Source organism: Schistosoma haematobium, chromosome 5 (genome assembly GCF_000699445.3).
Source record: "Schistosoma haematobium chromosome 5, whole genome shotgun sequence".
Taxonomy (NCBI): domain Eukaryota; kingdom Metazoa; phylum Platyhelminthes; class Trematoda; order Strigeidida; family Schistosomatidae; genus Schistosoma; species Schistosoma haematobium.
In genome coordinates this window covers 8,813,823-8,833,042 of record NC_067200.1, presented here as the reverse complement: position 1 = coordinate 8,833,042, position 19,220 = coordinate 8,813,823, and the positions used below count along the sequence as shown (strand labels likewise).

General features: G+C 37.2%; 1 protein-coding gene across 1 annotated transcript; it reads right to left on the bottom strand.

The window, feature by feature from the left end:
* Positions 1–1,926: 1,926 nt before the first annotated feature.
* MS3_00009102 (uncharacterized protein) lies at positions 1,927–12,080 on the bottom strand. Its single transcript, XM_051217441.1, has 4 exons — positions 11,930–12,080; positions 8,777–8,988; positions 5,571–5,655; positions 1,927–2,429 (listed from the first exon to the last, which is right to left on the bottom strand). Exons 1-4 carry the CDS (start codon positions 12,038–12,040, stop codon positions 2,256–2,258), a joined length of 582 nt encoding a protein of 193 aa, XP_051064842.1. The 5' UTR covers positions 12,041–12,080; the 3' UTR covers positions 1,927–2,255.
* Positions 12,081–19,220: the final 7,140 nt, after the last annotated feature.

The following is a 19,220-nucleotide window of genomic DNA, read 5'->3' as shown; positions in this document are numbered from 1 at the left end:
TTTGCTCGAATGTTCGAATTTGTATAGTTACGTAGATAATAACAATTTTTTAAAATGCAGGTTCAATTACCATAATAATATAATGTTGCAGTATTAGTTAGAACACTTAGTTTCATGCTAGAAACTGACTTCTCTTCGGATGATGATGATAGAATCACTTTAAGTATAGTTCAACCCAATAGCACTTCTGAACACTAAGCTAACCTGTTTATGATGTCAAAGCCAACATTTATCTTTATTTTCACAGGTTGAAATCATGAGTCAGTTGAAGCTAGACCACCATTGGAAACCTGGAAGCACTGGACGGCCGTTTCGTCCTAGTATGGGACTCCTCAGCAGTGCGCATCCACGAACCCGCGCCCTGCGGATTCCAACGGCCGTCCAGTGCTTCCAGGTTTTCAGTGGTGGTCTAGCTTCAACTGACTCATGATTTCAACCTGTGAAATTTACTAAAATCTCCACAAAACTCATTCTGATATCTTTATTTTGCCAATATTAAATTAGACTTTGTGGCCTTTTTAATCACCGTTTATTTATTGGATGAATTGTGCAAACATATTTCTTGCTTTGCCTTGCAATTAGACTTGTTCCACACTTAAGCGCATGACTGAAAACTAATGCAGCTTGTTTGAAAATACACCGAAACAAAAACAAAGTTGAAGAGTGAACAGTTAGAAGGTATACACGATGGAGACTATATTTTGAACAAACGTTATTACTAATTTATAGGGTTTGAGAATATTGTTGGATTATGTAACGTCGCATCAATAGTTAGATGGTTCCTAAATGCTTTGATACGACAGAGGATTGGGATAGTTTTCCGTTCCGGTCGAAGTGCCCTCACATGTCAACGTGTATATAAGAACCATCAACTCACTCCTTTCTTGTGGTGGCCATATTATCCGTAAAATTGATGGAACCAAGTGAATATTCGGCACTAAAACCTGGTTAGCTGTAAAATCTGGTCTTGTAAAGTGCGATAGCCCGGGTTACAAGCCAGTGCTCTTAGTTCGATCTTTCTAACGTTGGTATCGCACTAAACGCCAGGGCAGAGACAGTACTAAGTGACCAGACTCCTATTAGCAGCCATATAACCGGGACCGTCTCCTGAAGCTTCGCACAGACCACCTGTTTATGATCTGCACCAACTTTTGGAATATTTATTGCCAATGTACTACCTGACGCCCTTTCTCAGCAACATGAGATCAAACTTAGATTGATCACATTGCGATCAGACACCGCCGGCTTGGTTGTAAACAAAACCGTAACTTCTCTTGGAGTATTTATGTGTACTCTGATCATGCCCTCATTGTCACCAATTTTATTTAAGTGGTGAACAAATCGATAAAAGAAAATTGGTTGCAGCTTCTGTTGCAATTAAATATCAAACCGAGCTAGGTTCAACGTTAGCTACCAACACATCGAAAAGTGCAGATGGGCACTGGCACTGGCACAACTTCCTCGTTGGGGTCTTAGCAAAAGTACAAAATGGTGGCTTGAAACGCTACCAGACATGGTTCATACTAAAAGTTTGTGGCGATCCTGCCGAAAAACGTTTTGAATGTATTTTTCTTAACCAAACTACACTTCTCACTTCTTTAGCTTTATTTCACTTATTTTTATCAATTTATTGTTGTTTACTAACCTTTCTTCATCTAATTCTTGAACATACTGTACAAAGTATATTTATGTTGGTGCCTCTTCGTACCAATATTTACATATTTCAATACATAAAATAAAAGATTATCATTGAAAACCAGGAATACTGGACAGCTATTTCGTCCTAGTGTAACACCCCTCGGTAATAAGTACTCACAACCTCACCAGTGGTCGAACCCAAGACCTCGTGTAACCTTTAAACCACTGAGTGAATTCCATGAAGTTACTTGTTGACCGGATAGCTGGAAACAATGAGAAGTACAGAAATTTTCCTCTTCTTTGATTAATAAAAGACATTCACAATATTATTTAAGTCAAACGATAGAAAAAAAAGAGAATAATGGTGGAATTATTTACCACTGTGCATATTTGAGAATAAATAAAACAATACTAGGAATAATATCAATAAGAAACAAATCAGTCATTTCAGAAACTATACATAATATAAATTACTGTACAGATATCAATATGTACTAAAAAGGACAAAGAAAGAATATCATGTAAGAATAATACGAGATAAGGGATGGAAATATCCATAGAATAAAATACAATACTCAGAATGATGATAACCATTTCTCATCACAACACTTCGTTATCTAATTAGCTCGGCCGACAGCTCTGTCTGTACCATGCATCAGATGACCAACTCGTCTCATTTTTCGTTCCATTTTCTTTTGTTTTTTTTCATTTACCTGAGTTTCTTGGTTTGGATCAAATATCCACGGTGCCAAGATATTTACCCAAAGCACGTAGAATAACCGAATAGGAATCTGGCATTATACATAAGACATAAGTATATAACATTTATAAATGGGATGTTGCTACTTAATATTAGTGAGTAGTGTAAATGTTATTAGCGAATGATAACAAACATTCCACATGAATTGCGTGTACATGTACATCTGGATATAAATGACCGCTCTCACTACAGTTTAGCAAGAAATTATTAAGAGTCCCTAATGATTCAAATAAGTTAAGGAAAATTCAGTATCATGATTACACAATATTAGAGAAAACGGAACAGCGTAATGAATGAGACAGCTTTCTCCATAGTCTATTGATATTTCATTATTTGTAGTGTTAAACAAGTTCAGCCAGTGAGACTATAATTTGTGGACGACCTTCGGGGAACGCTGAAGTGACTTCGAAAATGTCTACCTACTTACTACAGCTATATATGAGAGTTATAAACCACTGTGAAATTAGGATTATGATTTACAGTTGATGGTTAGGAAATAGATTTAGGGCTTTCATTACGAAATAACATCAGCTAAAATGTCAAATCGGGTAAGTGAAATTCGCGCCGAGATCCAAGACTTATTGCCCTAAACCTGGTTGGTTCGTCCATAAATTATAGTTTCGCTATTCAGCCATACGTAGCTGATACTTTGACGAAATGGTCGTCCTTGCATATCGTGATGAACAAATCGAGGCATGTTAGCTAAAAACACGTCTTTCCAGGTCATATCATGGCAGATAGGCTGGATGGAGTAAGATGAGACTAAAAGACTAAAAGCAACAACCTAAGTTTTGAGGACGAATTGGTACCTCTGACTATATTGGGACGTCACATTTTGGGTGCTTTTCTTAGAAAACCAGCATCTGTCGTGACGCTGTCTTCCCATAAGAAAAGGATGGGCTTACAATAGGTCGGCCTTAACAACAGCACACAACGTTGTCTCACGGCTTTCTGTTGCCGAAAGTATGGGGCAAACACACCTGAAACTGCTCGTAAAGAGACCGTATGTGACCGGCAACAGGCCTTGTCACTCTCCTAGGTAATCAAGACCATTTCCAACCCAGTTTCCTTTACAGGGACCCGAAAAAGAATTATGCTTCCAAGGTGTGGGAAACATGGGATGGACAACTTTGCTCATACCTCTATAAGCACTCAAGACAGTTTAGGGAAGAGACAATGTTTAACAGATGACATCGAATGTGATTGAAAATATACACTTTAAAATCAACGAGAAACTTGGTGAATTTTACAGTCAAAGAATATAGCAGCTGAATAATGAATACTGCCGATAATGGAATATTAAATGATTATTGTAGTAGAGTTCAGGATTATTAGATAACATGTACCAATAACATTGTAGGCATCAATGAGCTCAACATTCTGTGATGGGTGATACATCCTTTGACTAAACGTTCTTCTAATAACCTCAGGCTAAATCTGCACAACTTGAATACGGTAAAAAAAAAAGGCGCGAAATGTGGAGAGTACGCTTTACTCTAAGGTTAGTTTATGTACAGAAAGTTGAAGGCATTTATAGCATTTCAGATGTCCTTGGGCTTTTGGAAAGTTCTGGAATTCTTCTACGCATAGTAGCGGGATAGGTGATCATCTAATCAGAAATGTGATACGTGACTCTCCATATTCTAGATGCTTCTGAGAAACATCCATTCAATACTGATTGGATGAAACGTTTCCCACTGTTTTCAGGGACCCTTTGGGCTTTTTTCAAGGGACCTTTCGGGGTCTCCCCAACAATGGGCATATCAAATCTGAAATGATTTATATTTATGTTTCATTTACCATTTCGAAAGAGACACTTTCATGCACTAATAATAATAAATAAAACGTTTAGCCTCTCATTGTTAATGTTATATCCCGATAAGAATAATGAATGGTAATTTTTGGCATCCATTTATGGACCAAGACTATGAGTATATTTTTATCGTGTAATTGTTATGTAACTAATCTGTTCACATTCATGTCCCTCTTATTATGAGTTTTATTTTGACCTATGACCTATTATAATACGATTTACCATTCTTCAGTTATAGTATGTCTATTAATTACCATATCCCATATTCACAGCCATATTTGGCTAATTCTTGTACAAATGTTGTTTCCTATTTGATGGTACGATGTGGTCTGTTAGGTTGATATATAAACCGAGTATATTTGAAATAAATGATTCATATCGCAGAGGCTGAGATTGGTGTTCTAGACTCAACTGGCTGGGCTAGGCGGAAAGCAGGACCAATCAGGACTCTAGGCTGCTCGCACGTGTTTTATGCGTCACTGGTTCGATCGATAGTTCGCTGCTCTCTGATTGGCGGTATCGCTGCGTTATACAATAAACAGGGCACACAGGTTCACAAGTTATAACAGTTAACTAGTCTGAAAAGTAAAAATTTAAGGCTTTATGGATCGACGTAGTGTGATTTCTGAGGAAAAACGGAACTCCATAAAAACCTGTGAAGTCGATTCTGGAAGTTTGAAAATACGAATAGAAGCTATTTGGCATAAAAACAGCCTTTATGGATCACTGATTACCAAGTCTAAATTGCAATTTTTATTAATCAAAACTGGTTCCATCAAATTTCAACATTTCATGTTTACGGTCAATAAAGTTTGAAGGTAACTTCTTTATTAATAGGACTGGAGATTCGCGGTTTAGTCTTCGACGAGTTCTAGAGTTTTCGCTTTTGAGTACTACTATTGATCCTTCAGTGGGACAGGAAATCAGTCTGTTGTGAAATTTCTATTTAGGTCAGTGAAATAATTATTAGGATTTTAAAATAGGATTGGTGAGACTAATTTATGGACGACCTCTGAGCGACGCCAAAGTGACCTTGAGAATATCCACCTACTTACTATGGACAAATGAAGGTTATAAAGCAGTGTGAAGAATAAGGATTGTGGGTTGCAGCTGATAGTTAGGATAAAGAATTGGATTTAGGGCTTTCATCATGAACTAACATCAGCTAAAATGCTAGAACGCTATTTAATCAAACGAATGAATGAATTTCGCACCCAAATCCAAGACCTGTTATCTTACATCCGATTGGTTCGTCCATAAATTATAGTCTTGCCAAAGAAGTTATCAAATACTAGGAATATAGAAACATAAATAAACGCGTATACACTAAACAAGAAACGGAATCAATGCAAAACTTACAATTAATAAGAGGAACCAGAAATATTGATGAATTAAGCTTAATATAGTGACTAAACTGCACATGATTATTGCATCTTTAGCTTGTCTGAAAAGAAAAAAAACAGCATTAACAATAAGTAAATAATAAAAAAGTATACAATATCGAAAAAAACAGCTATGTAAAGTAAAACGAAAAGAATGAGAGAAACGTAGACTAGTGTGAACAAAAACAGTCCGAACAATTAATGAATCATGAGATAAATGAAAATAACTATAGGTTATTAGAATGTGAGTTGTGTTCTGCTTTAAAGAATAATTCAACTCTTTTCCAGCTACTCTCCAGTTGTTATCCAATATTCTGGAACAATCAAATTGCAAGTGAAATACGTCCTCCATACCCCGATTCTTAATAAAGTTCCAAAATGTATATTTAAATTAAAGCAACGGTAAGTAGTAGGCCTTCAAAAATCTTTAAGCATGATGATCTAGTTTTCGAAGTTAGATTGACTGAGATATTAATCAGAGTCTGCAAACATGGCGTACTCCTAAATAAAACTGATCGCGATCGCTAGACATCAAAGTATTTAGAATAGAACAAAAATCCCCTTTTAATAACCATAGAAGAATCGGTTTGAAGAATATATTGTCTAACACGGTGGCCACAATAATCATATGACTCCTAAGACTAGTGAACAGCGAAACTGAGGAAACTAAGCTGGTTTTAGGCCTGGATGTGTGCTGAGAAGGCCAGGACCACAAATACAATATGCTAAGGAGTCATTCAGTCAGTTATATGAAACATGGGACCTGGCTCATATGTGCATTGGTTTAAGTTGCCACATTAGCATAATGAGATAAAATTACCAAGAAAAATCTGACTGATAGAAGTAACAGTATTATTAGTAATAGAAAAGATTAGCTGGAGAAATAAAATAAGAATTATATGGAGATTTCGGGACTCGAGATACAGAGAGAAACAAAGACTGAATGCAACTGCAAACATTTTTGAGCACACACACACAAAATATATTACAAAGAGATTAATCTTAAAATTCAAAAACTGATCGAAGAAATAGTAAATTATGAAAGCTGCTTTTAGGTTATCAGTTTGCTTAATTTGTAGTCAGTAAGTTATTTACAGCTATTTTATGTAACTACCTTACTTGCTTGATCATAAGCAATCGTTTAATCTATCAACTATTGTCATTTCTTCTTCCTAATTTATTGTATTATAAATAGCAGCCTTACTTCCTGTTTTGCATATATTGTATTTTCTAATTTGTTGTGCTTTGTGGTCTAATTATCTCCATATTTAAACGTGTACCCTTCTAAGTTAGACATAATCGAACATAGAGATTTCCCGCCACGGTTGTCTTCCCTCTTCTCTTCCCAGCCAATCAGTATTCACGAAGTCAAGGAATAGGATAGTTCCCTGCCCGCAAGGTTGATTAATTACAAGTTGAACTCACAAGTTTACGATCTGAAGGTTATATTGAGTAACCTAATGCACCGAGGCCATTAACTAGCTTAGAGACAATCTTCTCTTGATTTCTAACCACAGAAACAAGGGGCTCACTAGAGTTACAATGCCTAATAAGTTAAGAACTAAGTTGTTAACCATCACTGTTTATGGATTCACTGACTTTTTTCGTTCATTTGCATCCTTTTCCATCAACTGGCCTTAGATTAGATTAATAATAAATGGTATATAATTTAGTTCCTAACCAATGAATAAATTGATATGATACAGAAACAAAAGTTAAATCTTATTGTTTATAGACTCATCTCACAACTGTAAATATGGATTTATGCTGAGTATATTTAAAATTTAAACCAGACTATTTTGGATGATCGATACAGTCCTCTTCCTTTCTCTTTCCAAGTAAATATAAAAGATAAAACTAACAAATGCGATCTGGTTTCATTATAAGAATAGCAAAACTACTTTGTTTGTATTTTTAAGACCAGTTCTTTCAAATTATGTTTTTCTCCTATCCAAATCTACACCGACTGTAATTGGATTAAAAATATAAGAATATGGTCGGTGATCTGGATAGTAAGATCACAGAGATGATAAATGATTTAATTTGGAATAAGTGCTAGGCTCCAAACAAGATTCTAAAATAGATATGTCGAAATTGAACTAGACTCTATAGACGAACCAATCAGATTTACGATAGCAGATTTTGGGTTTTACGTGAATTTCGTTAGTCTCTACAGCTACAGCGCATTCTTCCACTATAGTTGGTATCAATTTGTGATGAAAATACTCACTCTAACTAACAATCCTAGTCCTATTAAAACAAATAATTAACCCAATTTTGGATCATATAAGTGATTAATATTTCGCAAGGTCCCTTTTTTATAATCAATCAAAATAATTCATAAATGTTAGTTTCATCGGTGCTCACATCATTGTAGTATTCAGGACTTAGGAGTTTATACAAAACGAAGTGGTATGGATGAAACAGCAGAGATAACTTTGAACGACACTTTTATACGCTAATACCACAGCTTCTTATTCTACTACCACTGACTATTGCAAAACAAAATTCTTGTAGAGAAGATTTATAGGCTAGAATCCAAAAAAATTAGTTCATATTTCAGCTCATCCAATTAAGTTCAGATTAAATTCAGTCTTTGAAAGAAAGAAATTGAGCACAGTCACCACAGAGTATTTCTGACTGATTTACAGAAGTAAAGCAAAACAATAACCATGGGTGGTTGGATGAAAATTACTCATTTCGAGGAAATGATTGGAGTCGAGATTTCGAATTACCATATGTTAACTCAGTAAGATGAGACCCACAAGACTTAAAATCCTGGGTTTGTCTCCTGCAGCTGATTTTATGTGGGAGATGCGCATTGCTGAGTAGAACAAAACAGTAGTCTAATGATCCTTGGCATTCGATGACTCATTTTAGCTTAAATCAGCCTGTCAGTCAGTTAGTTCATGGGTCATACCCAATGCAGAAACTGGGATTTATGCGCATAAGTTCAAGTTGCCACAGAACAGCACAGATACAAACGTCAGAGTAGTAAAAGCAGTAACAGTACCGGTAATAATGGAAAACATTTTTTCAATTACAGTCTAGTTAAGATCAGTTTATGGTCTAAATTTCAAAAATTCTACAACCTTTAGAAATCCCTCCATACTTGTAATATCCTTACCCAAAATAACCCAATTATTTAATCAGGGAATAAAGCAAAAAGTGTAAATCACTTACTCTCCAAGTCCACCGGATCCTATATTTAAATCTAGGCCAGCATCCACCAATTGACGAGTTCCTCTTTCGTTGACAGCGTAAGATGGTGAGGCCATGTAGGACATAAATTTATAAGCAGCTAAACAAGCACCGAAGCAGCCTAGTGATAACGCTATGTAACGTTTCGTATAGGTTGACCAGAAAAATGTTAAAGTGATAACGAAATAAACTATCTAGGAAGAAAACAACATTGACAATAATGAATGTTGTAACAAAATGTCCAAACACTAAGTCTAAGATAAGAATATAACCAATAATGAACATGGTGATAAAATTAACCGGTCAGAGACGAAGTAAGAGCTGAGAATGATATGTGTCGTTCCAGGTTGCACATCTGACATTAACAGATTGGAAGAGGGAATCAACAAATTGAAAACCAACGAAGAATGAAAGTCAGTACCCAATACAACAGAAGGTTAAACATGTGTACACCAAAAAGAACGAGTGGAATTAAATAAAGATTTGATAAAGATTAAATAAAGTGTTGAATAGTACCATGTTCAGGGAAGAAAATATATAACGGATAAAACTGCACTATTGCGATTGACTTTGAGCCATGGTATTTATCGTCTCTACCCATAAACTATGATTATCCACAGGAACACAATCGAGAAATAAGTTTCTAATGACACAGGTCAGTTTAGCAATCAATGGCATCAGCAACTGATGCCATGCTCTTATTTAAGCACCCCTATCTTTCTGTGAAACTACCCTCACATAAACCAATATTATTAGTCAGGATATGCTATGGATATACATTTGTGACATGTGGCCCAAAAATGCCAATCGACAGCCTATAATCTCATCAGTCGAATAACAGTTTTGGAAACCAACCTTACTACTAACGTTAGAGTCAGTCACTTGGTTATATTATTATTAAGTAATGCTACCGAGAAAACTATGGTTGGAGGCTTGCATTGTAGACAAGACTAAATATCAAGCAATATACTAACGAAAACTTTCCATCTAAACATTTAGTAAAGACGAACTTCGAATATATATATATATATATATATATATATATATATATATATATATATATATATATATAGAGAGAGAGAGAGAGAGAGAGTCATTATGAAAAACTAACTGGAAAGAAATTTCTTCGCTTAACTAGTGTTTACAAAGTATAACAACTGAGCATACCTAATACTTGATTTAGACTAGATTTTTTGGTGATTTAACTAAAGATGTTTCGGAATTCCTTATTGTACAAGAAATAGCTGGTAAGAGTAAACGAAATATTCAACTGATAGTCTTTAATCGTCTGAATATGTCTTTAAAGTAACGTTTCAGAATATATTTGAAAATATAGGCGAGGAATAACAAACCCAAATGTTTATTTTGAACTTTTCTCTCACAAAATTAAGGAGTCCTCACCACTATGCTTAATTTCAAGTGGAAATGAGGTATTCTAGTTAAAAGAAAAGATAACCAGGGACAATTCAGAACGTGGAACAAGTATGCATTGATCTACGCTATCAGGTCGATCACACCAATGTTAAATGAGGGAAGGATCGAGAAGAGCAAAAAATTAGGTAGAGAAACCTGTAAAATCGAAGAATGAGTGGTAGGAAATAGCTTAAAACTTTTGCCATGATAAAAACTAGATACAGCTCACCAGTTTTAAATCACAGAGCCTAAACTTCACAACAGTTAGTCCCAGTAGGTTGCGAATATTCACCAATAAGTTTGCGATTTTTCTTTATTGTTTAAAATATCGGCGATTTCAAAGATTATTATGAAATGCATGAGTTTAGTCACCTTAATGTTTCGTTTCGTCATCGATAAAGTGAGCCATAATAACACATTGAAGTGTGTGGTAGAAATACAAGCGTTAAGTAGGTCACAAAAGCTACAGCCTTTGAGAGTTTAGAACTTAATTTAATTTCCCTTATCTATCAAGCACTTCGAGTCTAACATTAGCAAAGCTCATTCCATGGTTGCAACACAAATAACTAGTATGTTGGTAAATATCCGTGATTGGATAGTTATACCAACCGTTGAACCAAACTACACTGTAGGGCCAGTGAAATGTCACTGGGCCATAGCTAAATCATCTGACAGTTGGTTCAGTGAATATCGAATAGTTCACCGATCCTCATCACGTTCAAGGACCACCAATGCGCATCAACTAATTACACGCCAAGTACTGGCCCATTCGGCGGTGGTCGCACTCTTTTCCTTGTGCCTACTCTTACTAATATATTTCTGTAATAACGTCCTTTGTGTTATATGGTCTTCAAAGTGACCACAGTACCTTGATATGACGAAAGGATAATCCACGTTAGGAATTAACCGCGAGGTGTGACTTCGAATTTAACAGGTTCGTCACACCATTCCTGTTTAGCTCGAGTAGACCCCCAATCATTTGACTCAGATGATCCACGTTAGCGATCTACAACAATACCAAGTCGACCGGAGATCCAGAATAACATTGCAGTATTGTGGAGAATTCCTGCAGTTACAGTTCGAATTGCTTCGGAGTGAGAAAAAGTTCTTTTAACGTCGTGCACAAATAACCGGTTACTCCTTTGTCACTAATACATATCCAGTCTGTAATGTAGTTTTATAGAATTTCACCACTCAGCTTCTCGAGTACATTTAAGTGAAACTTATATAAACTACTAAATATGAGGCAAATAAAAGAGATATAAAAAGTAAATTATTGACCCTGTCAATTATAAAGAATTATGAATCGAAAAGTAGTATGATCAAATCTTTTAAATAATACCTTGAGTGGATGGATTGCGGAAATAATAATTTGACAAACATATATACGTATATATGTTCAGCAAATAGTACTATTTGCTGCCAACTGGCTTCTTACAACTGTTAACACAAACAAACATGTCAGTAACCCGTCGATAGGAATAGACTGACACTGTCCATTGCAATGAGTTTAAGTTACCTCGAACACTTAATTCTATTTCCCAATGACATCGACACTTGAACTCGGTATAAACTAATTTAAGTGTAAGCTTTAACGACGAATCTGAAACTACACAATGACTCACTGTATATGTATTTGAAATATTTGTAAGAAATAACTTTGGAACAAACATAAAAAATGGTTATGAACGTTCCGAATTAAAATAACTACAAAGGACTTACATAACAGGACAGAAACAAATAACGGTAGAACTTTAGTGTCCGTACATTTTCTTCATGGATGAGCTTTTCACTCTTAGTTCCTTCTTTATGGGGCTTTTTCTGGCTGAGCATTACCAAAAGCAAAACGTGGCCTTGGGGTAGCAAAATGTTTGACCACGGCGGTTTTCAATACACAGATTCAGAGTTGTGTAGTAAGGACAGAAGGCCTACGGCCTATGTTATTCCTTTTCTAGTATGCTTCTGTGAGTGTCCAGTCTTCTCTTGAAAGAGTCAATTGAAGGTGCGGACACTACTGCTTCGGGCAGCAGGTTCCAAGTATTGATGACTCGGTGTGAAAACGGCTGCAATTAAACGCAACCTGTATGCCACGGGTATTTTGTCCGTTCTTGGCTTTTTTTTACTCGCCTGCTATGTTCTCTGCGATGTCCCGATTTAGTGGGAAGGAAAAGAGCGAATAAGTTATGTCCAAAATCATTTCTCAGTATTATGTACATCAAAATTAGATCTCCCCTTAGTCTACGGTAGGACAGAGTAAAGAGGTCCAACTTTTCAAGCCTCTCTTTGTATGGTAAGCCCCAAAGTTCTGGAATTGCGCGAGTATGTGCTCTCTGTACTTTTTCTAGGGTATCCGAATCACCTTTCAAACAGGGGCTTGCAGCCTGAATGAAGTTCTCAGGCTTAGTTCTCCCTAAGGATATGTATACTGTGGTGAACATGGTAGTATCTAACTTAGTGAATGTCTGTTTTAAAGCCCAGAGGGTTCGAAACCCCTTAGCTGCGACCTCCCGTTAATGAGCCATCGTCTTAAGATCATAAATCACTGTCACTCCTAGATTCTTATGAGACAGGACCACGGGTAATGGCACTTCCCCTATATTGTACCTACTAACCTTTGGATTCCCAAAGTGCATGTAGACCCCTTTTTGAAGCGTTTATAGGCATCAGCCACTCTTTAAATCAGTTCATCATGTTATGTAAGTCTTCCTGAAGAGCACATGTGTCTTTGTCTCCAGTTATTTCTCGCCAGATTTTTACACCGTCAGCGTATAATAACATTGGAGACTGTACTGTACTGCACTGTACTCAATATCATTATTCCATATACTTCTTATTTCAAATAACTTTGTCACGAGCTAGCACAAATCAATTTATTTCTCTGCCCTTGCTTCTTGTTGTTTGTGTACGAATCCAGATATTTCACATTGTCCAATGAGCGGTAGCTTAGTCAATCCACTCCATTATTTCTAATCACTTTGTGGATTTATATCTCTTGTAGTTCAAATAAATGGGTCTATGGTTTTTGGATACCAGCATCCATCACAGTGCCGGGCAAGAGGTTGTTTGTTTGCACTGTATGAATATTAAAGTGATAATGTGAGTGCTAAAAGAGAGCGAATGTTGTGAGAATATATAAATAGTCTGGTTAGTTGGTGATGTGTGAGGAGACGGACATGAAAGAGTAAGTAGGGGAAAAGTGTTGACAACAACTTTCGACGCCTGCCATTTAGAAAGAACCGTGGTATTTTTCCTCGTTGAGTTAAATTTACAGTTTCTATCGTTTGTTACTCATCACTACTGATTTTTCACTTTAGTTGGAGTAACATCAAGAGTATCATCTTTTCCGAAAGTAGATAATCATCAGCACTATTTCTAGTTCATTGGTTCTTCGTATTTTCTGCATTTTTGGCCTGACAGTTTACGGTTTTCCACTTATTTTCTGATTAGCCGACTTCAAAGATGTCTGTTAGATGCAAAAGCTCAAGAAAATTGGTTTCTTCTGTCTAACTCTATCCAAAAGTTAGGAGGCGGGAAACGTCCACAAAACCTAAATAATTGGCTAGGTCTGTTTCTGAAAGAAAAAACACAACCTGGCCATCTGAGTCATCGACAACCGTTCAGGATCTTACAATGTGTGTAACGCAACTGTGACTGCCACTCCATGGAGAAAGCTGATGAATAGGTATAAATTCAGAATAACGGAAAACTTATATCGTTAAGGAAAAGCCAACAACACAAACAGCAATTGTGAAATTGATGGTTGATCAATGTGACAGTCAGTCATCTCTCATTTATTCAAGCAGAGTGAAATCTCGGAACCAACGATCCGTTTTGAGCGCGACATCGGGTTGATAAAATATCTACTTACTAAGCCAATGTCCAAAAATATAACTGGGTTCACTTTACTGAAGGTTCATATACTATGTAGCCAAACGGACTTGGAACACAATCAAAGTAGTTTGCTAAAACTGGCATCTACACTTTGCAGGGGAAGGTACTTAATGCTATAGAGTGGACATAAACTAAAAGAGTCAAGAGATTCGTCCGTGAAGAGTTGCCATCTGTAAACTCTATAAGTGGTCTTCGGATCTGTCACACAAACGCTCGGAACTCGCTCAACAAGCAATCAGTGCTAGGTACACAAATATGTACTGACCTAAATGTGATCGCCGTCACAGGAATTCGGCTGACGCAGTCGGTAGACAGTAGGGAATTAAATTTTGACAGTTTTACAGTAATAAGAGCCGATACAAGCATGGTTGAGGAGGAGTTCTATTCATCGGATATACTGCCTCGTTTACCGTTACACATAACACATCCCATGAAATTGAAAGGTGAGAATTGGTCAGTTGCTGCTTGAAATGCAGAGAACAAGAATTACTGTTTGGTTCAGCCTACCCAGTTAAGTGAGTGAAGTGTGGCTAGATGGTTTCAACACTTGGTTCGCAATCGATCGATATTTGTTCTGAAAAGACATTAATGCACTTACGGCAAGCCGGAAAAATCCGAGGATTGAGTTGTCTCAAATTCTTTCGAACAAAACAACGTGTGAAAAAAGAACAAAATACGACCTGGGCTTCGAACGATCCTTACTAGTTCTAGTGTTGATGACTTCTCAGACCTCCATTATATGCCACCATAAGTTAACGTTTACCATGCAGTTCTAGTCTCTGGTCTCCATATTTTTGTCTATAACGTGGGTGTGTCAGCCTAAGACAGACCAAATGTCTGTAAAGTAAATATACAAAATATTGTACACTCAGAATCTCCAATAGATTAGTCAACAGAAGCAGAGTCTCCCATTGAAACGACTTGAGATGTATTCAAAAATTTGTACATCAGAGTCACTGAACCGCACATTCCTTGAACCTTACCTAGGGGTCCGGGAAACTCCCGACTATGGAACAGGAAAGAGGTTTGCAACTTACTTAGTAAGAGAAGAATATGAGAGTGGGTTAAGTTACTGGTTACTGACGAGATAAAATCTCAATATCGGGAACTTGAAATATTCGTGCCTCGATCCTCCGCAGTCTAGAAAGTTGTACGAAGAAAAAATTGCTAAGGAATCTCGTACTCGTACATAAACCAGGGTAGTTAGAGGAAAGGAAATATTCCAGCGCTACAGGGAGACAGTAGTACTTCATGGTTAGTGGAGGACGATTATGGTAAAGACCAGGAATTCCCAAACTACTTTAGCAATCCATATGCAGTAGAGATAATCTCCTCTTCGGTTCATACACCACCCATACACAATAGGCACTTTAAGCACTGAAGAACTCCATTTGTTTTAACTTTTCAAACGGGGTGAACAGAAGCATATCTATAAGACTGGATGAAATGAATCCTAGGTTACCAGAGGAACTTGCAAATTTTGTGACGAATCTCATAAGCACATGTTTTAATCTATCTGTAACCCAAAGTGGGTTACTAAAAGACTTGAAAAACTCCATAATAATTCCTGTCTTCAAAACAGGTTCGAAACGCAAACCCGAGAAATATCGATCAGTAAACCTGACCAGCGTGGTTGTTAAGATTTCAGAGAAGTTTGCTCTAAATTTTTTTAAGTATGCAGACGAAAACCGGATTCTTTCGGAAAAACAACATGACCTCAGAACAGGTTACTCATGCCTCACAAGCTTATTTGTAGCTTGTAAACCATGGATGAATATGCATTTGTCAAGTCTCTTCTTAAAGCTATCCACCCATGGGTTTGTGATCGTTTTGATGGCTATGTTTCAGTCGGCGTTTAGTATATTTATAGTTTCTACCTCAATAATATATCCAGTCCCGAAATTGTAGATTTGTCATGATGTAAATACCTAACATATGACCGCATATAGAAGTCGTGCTGTCCATACTTACTCGTCCTTTCATGACGGTTAGCAATACGGTCTTTAGGACTTCTGTAGAACACATTAAGGATGGGAGTTGAATAATGTGTCCAATAAGAAAGGGAAGTAGATTCACAGTGATCAAGGCTGTATGACCAAACTATGCTGTACCGACTAATTGCTCCACCTTCAGCATCGCTGACCTAATCTTCGTGTCAAATGTTGAATGCTGAGGTTATCTTGGATTTCGGCCAGTAGCTTGTCCTCAAAACACCTATAAATCTCCAAGGATTTAAGCATTGCACCTACTTCACAATGCCAACCAAGGACTTCATTCAGAATCCTTCAGAGAGACTTCATTTGTGCCAGGCTCTCTATTTGGCATTTAGCTGACGTTACATAACTTGCTCAACCTGGGACCTTCTTTCTCAAGCTGTGTGCTGACTCTGAGATAGATTGTGCTGGATGGAATAGTAAATGGTATCTTTCACCACCTCCCAGTGGTCATGAACTGTTAGACTCCGACGCTCTCGTGAACATAGGGCATATTGTAGATGCCTTCTCGTCGTATAGTTCGCTCAAGTATCTCCAAGGTGGAGAACATTCTCAACCTTACAAAGTATTTCGTTTAAGACCACGTTGAACACGACTGTATCACAGTTAACAATTTCCGTTGGTGCGTGGACATGTATATCCCCAAGCAGAAGCTGATCATTTGTTAATAATTTATCTAGGTTTTAAATTTTTCCGTCCCAGTCTCATTTCGCTGCACTGTGACCACGTTCGGTCCGTTCTTACCTTTTAATAGTTATGTCAATCCACCTATGGAACCACCCTGTAGGGATTATATCCTGCTGGATGAGATTTAAAGACGGAGAGTTGAAGTATTCAGCTTAGAAGGTGACTTAATAAAAGTGAATGAGTCTATGTATCCCTACTCCAATTATACTTTAACAAACGACCAGACTTCACCAGCCATAAAGACTGTTAGTTCTGCTCCTCGCCCTTCCCGTTTCTCTTTTGTTTCAGTACCCTCATAGTTTACCACCAAATCATCCGTAAAACATACGGCTTTGTACTGCGCCGTCACGTATATCTCCGGGTCTATCTGGGGTCTATGATAATTAGGAGTATTTGAATTGTAGTATGATCTAGCAATCTCAGAAATAACGCAATCGGATCAAGAAGTACTAGATAAGCATGAAAGAATGTACTGTTTTTGGAATTCGAAATCAAGCATTCAACAAGTACAAAGGAATCATCAGTTCATTCAAAGAACTCAGATCCCTATCAAGGAGCACAAAATACTACGTTCGAGTTAGCATCCTCGACTGACTGCCCTGGACTTTGTTCGTAGTCATTTTCGACCACCAATTCCTTGTCGCGCCAACTCTCATATTGACATAAAAGTTATAATAATATTAATATTCTAATGTATGAAATGTTTTCCCTTATTTAGATTGTCTATGTGCGCTATAACTTATCAACATAGTAGGGCAACTTATCCAGTTAAAGTATGTAGCATTTGTGACGCATTGTTCTTGCCCGTAAACTGGAAAGTCTCATGTAAAATTATGTTATCTGAGAATATATATGTATATATAATTAGTATTTGGTCAAACCATAGGTGTGGTGGTTGTAACACTTCCTGGACTATCTAGTTTTTCTTGGCTCCAGTACCTGTGTGGTCCAGTATATTACTCCAATCAAGTTCTTCGTACCGTTTACATTGAAGCAATATCACCATGATTCTATCACTTCAGTTTGTTCATTACTGTGTGATATAATGGAGTAGAAGTGGCTGTTAACGTAAATTGCCACTCCACTTCCTGTTTTTAAAATATGTAGACGAAAACTAGATTATTATTACAGTATCTGCAAAGTGTCATGCCTCGTGAGCTCACTTTGTCATCCGTGTTGTTGGGCGAAAGCTATGTTTAAGATAGGATTGTGATCTTCAGATTTAACAAGAAACATATTCTTCTGATTTCCTCTAGCTGAATTTTGGTCTTCTCATGTTGATGTAGAGGCACTTGGTAGTTTTACTCATTAATTGGTGCTCCTCTACATCAGTATCTGTCGTCTAGTTTTTAAGCATATCGCCTTTTAAAGTTTGTCAGCCAGTCCCATGCGCTGTGGATTTTTTACCTGTATAGAGTGTTCCATTAGCGAGACTGTGATCTCTGTGTCATGTATTGTGGGTTGTTGATGAAGGTCAGCTGACACGTAACTGTATTTTATTGGACTTTTGTGTTGTGTTCTTGCTGATATAGGTAGGCTCTCATAACATTTGATGTAACTAGAAGGGTAATTCTATGAGCTTCGTGAGGCCTGAATTTCCTCAGTTAAGTTGTAGATCACCAAAGTAGATGATCTATGTCGAAAATGATCGGAGGCCTACTCGAGTTAGACGTGAATGGTGTGACAAACCAGCTAACATCGAAGTCATACCTAGTGGTCAGCACCTTACTTCGACTACCACATTGACGTATCAAGGTACCGTAGATGCTTTGAAGACTGTACAACACCATAATAACGTGATTACAGAAATATATTAGATAGAGTAGACACAAGCGAAAGAGAGACCACTGCCGCATGGGCCAGTCCATGGCATACGATTAACTGATGCGCGTTGGTTGTCCCTGACCTTGACGAGGATCGATGATTTGCTCGATATACAATGACCCAACTGCCGGATGATTTGGCTAGGGTTTAGTGACATTTCTCTGGCCCTACAAAGTCTTCTCCGTTTCTGAAGTCTCAAGCCATAAAGCAGAAAGACCCAATGGCCAAGGGTTGATAAGGTTACTTCCAACGGTGTCTTATGATTCTGTTTTATTTGTTCCGTTGGTATATTTTTCTCATACTGTGGAAAGACGTACCGGAACCACAGACAGAGGCAACTTATCATGAACCTGGAGTACTCCCTAGGTACCGCAGTATCACAATGACAGTAGACTCATACACTACAGATTTTGAGTCTTTGATTTTAACGAGCAACGAGCGTGCAACCTGATTATCGTTTTTCCGTTTTTTATCCCTAGTAGTCAGCATCACAAGCAGTTCGTGACCTTTTTTTACTGCTTCTTTTTCCGTCACTAACAATAGTAGAAGTGGGAATCTGGGTAATTTTGTATGATGGTTAAAAATATCCAGATTACTGTACAGACTAGGAATTCCCG

Bases quoted from the DNA above. Each gene is read 5' to 3' on its own strand.
- MS3_00009102 (XM_051217441.1), bottom strand. From the start codon at position 12,040: ATGCTCAGCCAGAAAAAGCCCCATAAAGAAGGAACTAAGAGTGAAAAG. The intron at 8,989-11,929 runs GTAAGTCCTTTG...TTTTCTTCCTAG, and splicing joins ATTTGTTTCTGTCCTGTTAT to ATAGTTTATTTCGTTATCAC. The intron at 5,656-8,776 runs GTAAGTGATTTA...TTTTCTTTTCAG, and splicing joins GGATCCGGTGGACTTGGAGA to ACAAGCTAAAGATGCAATAA.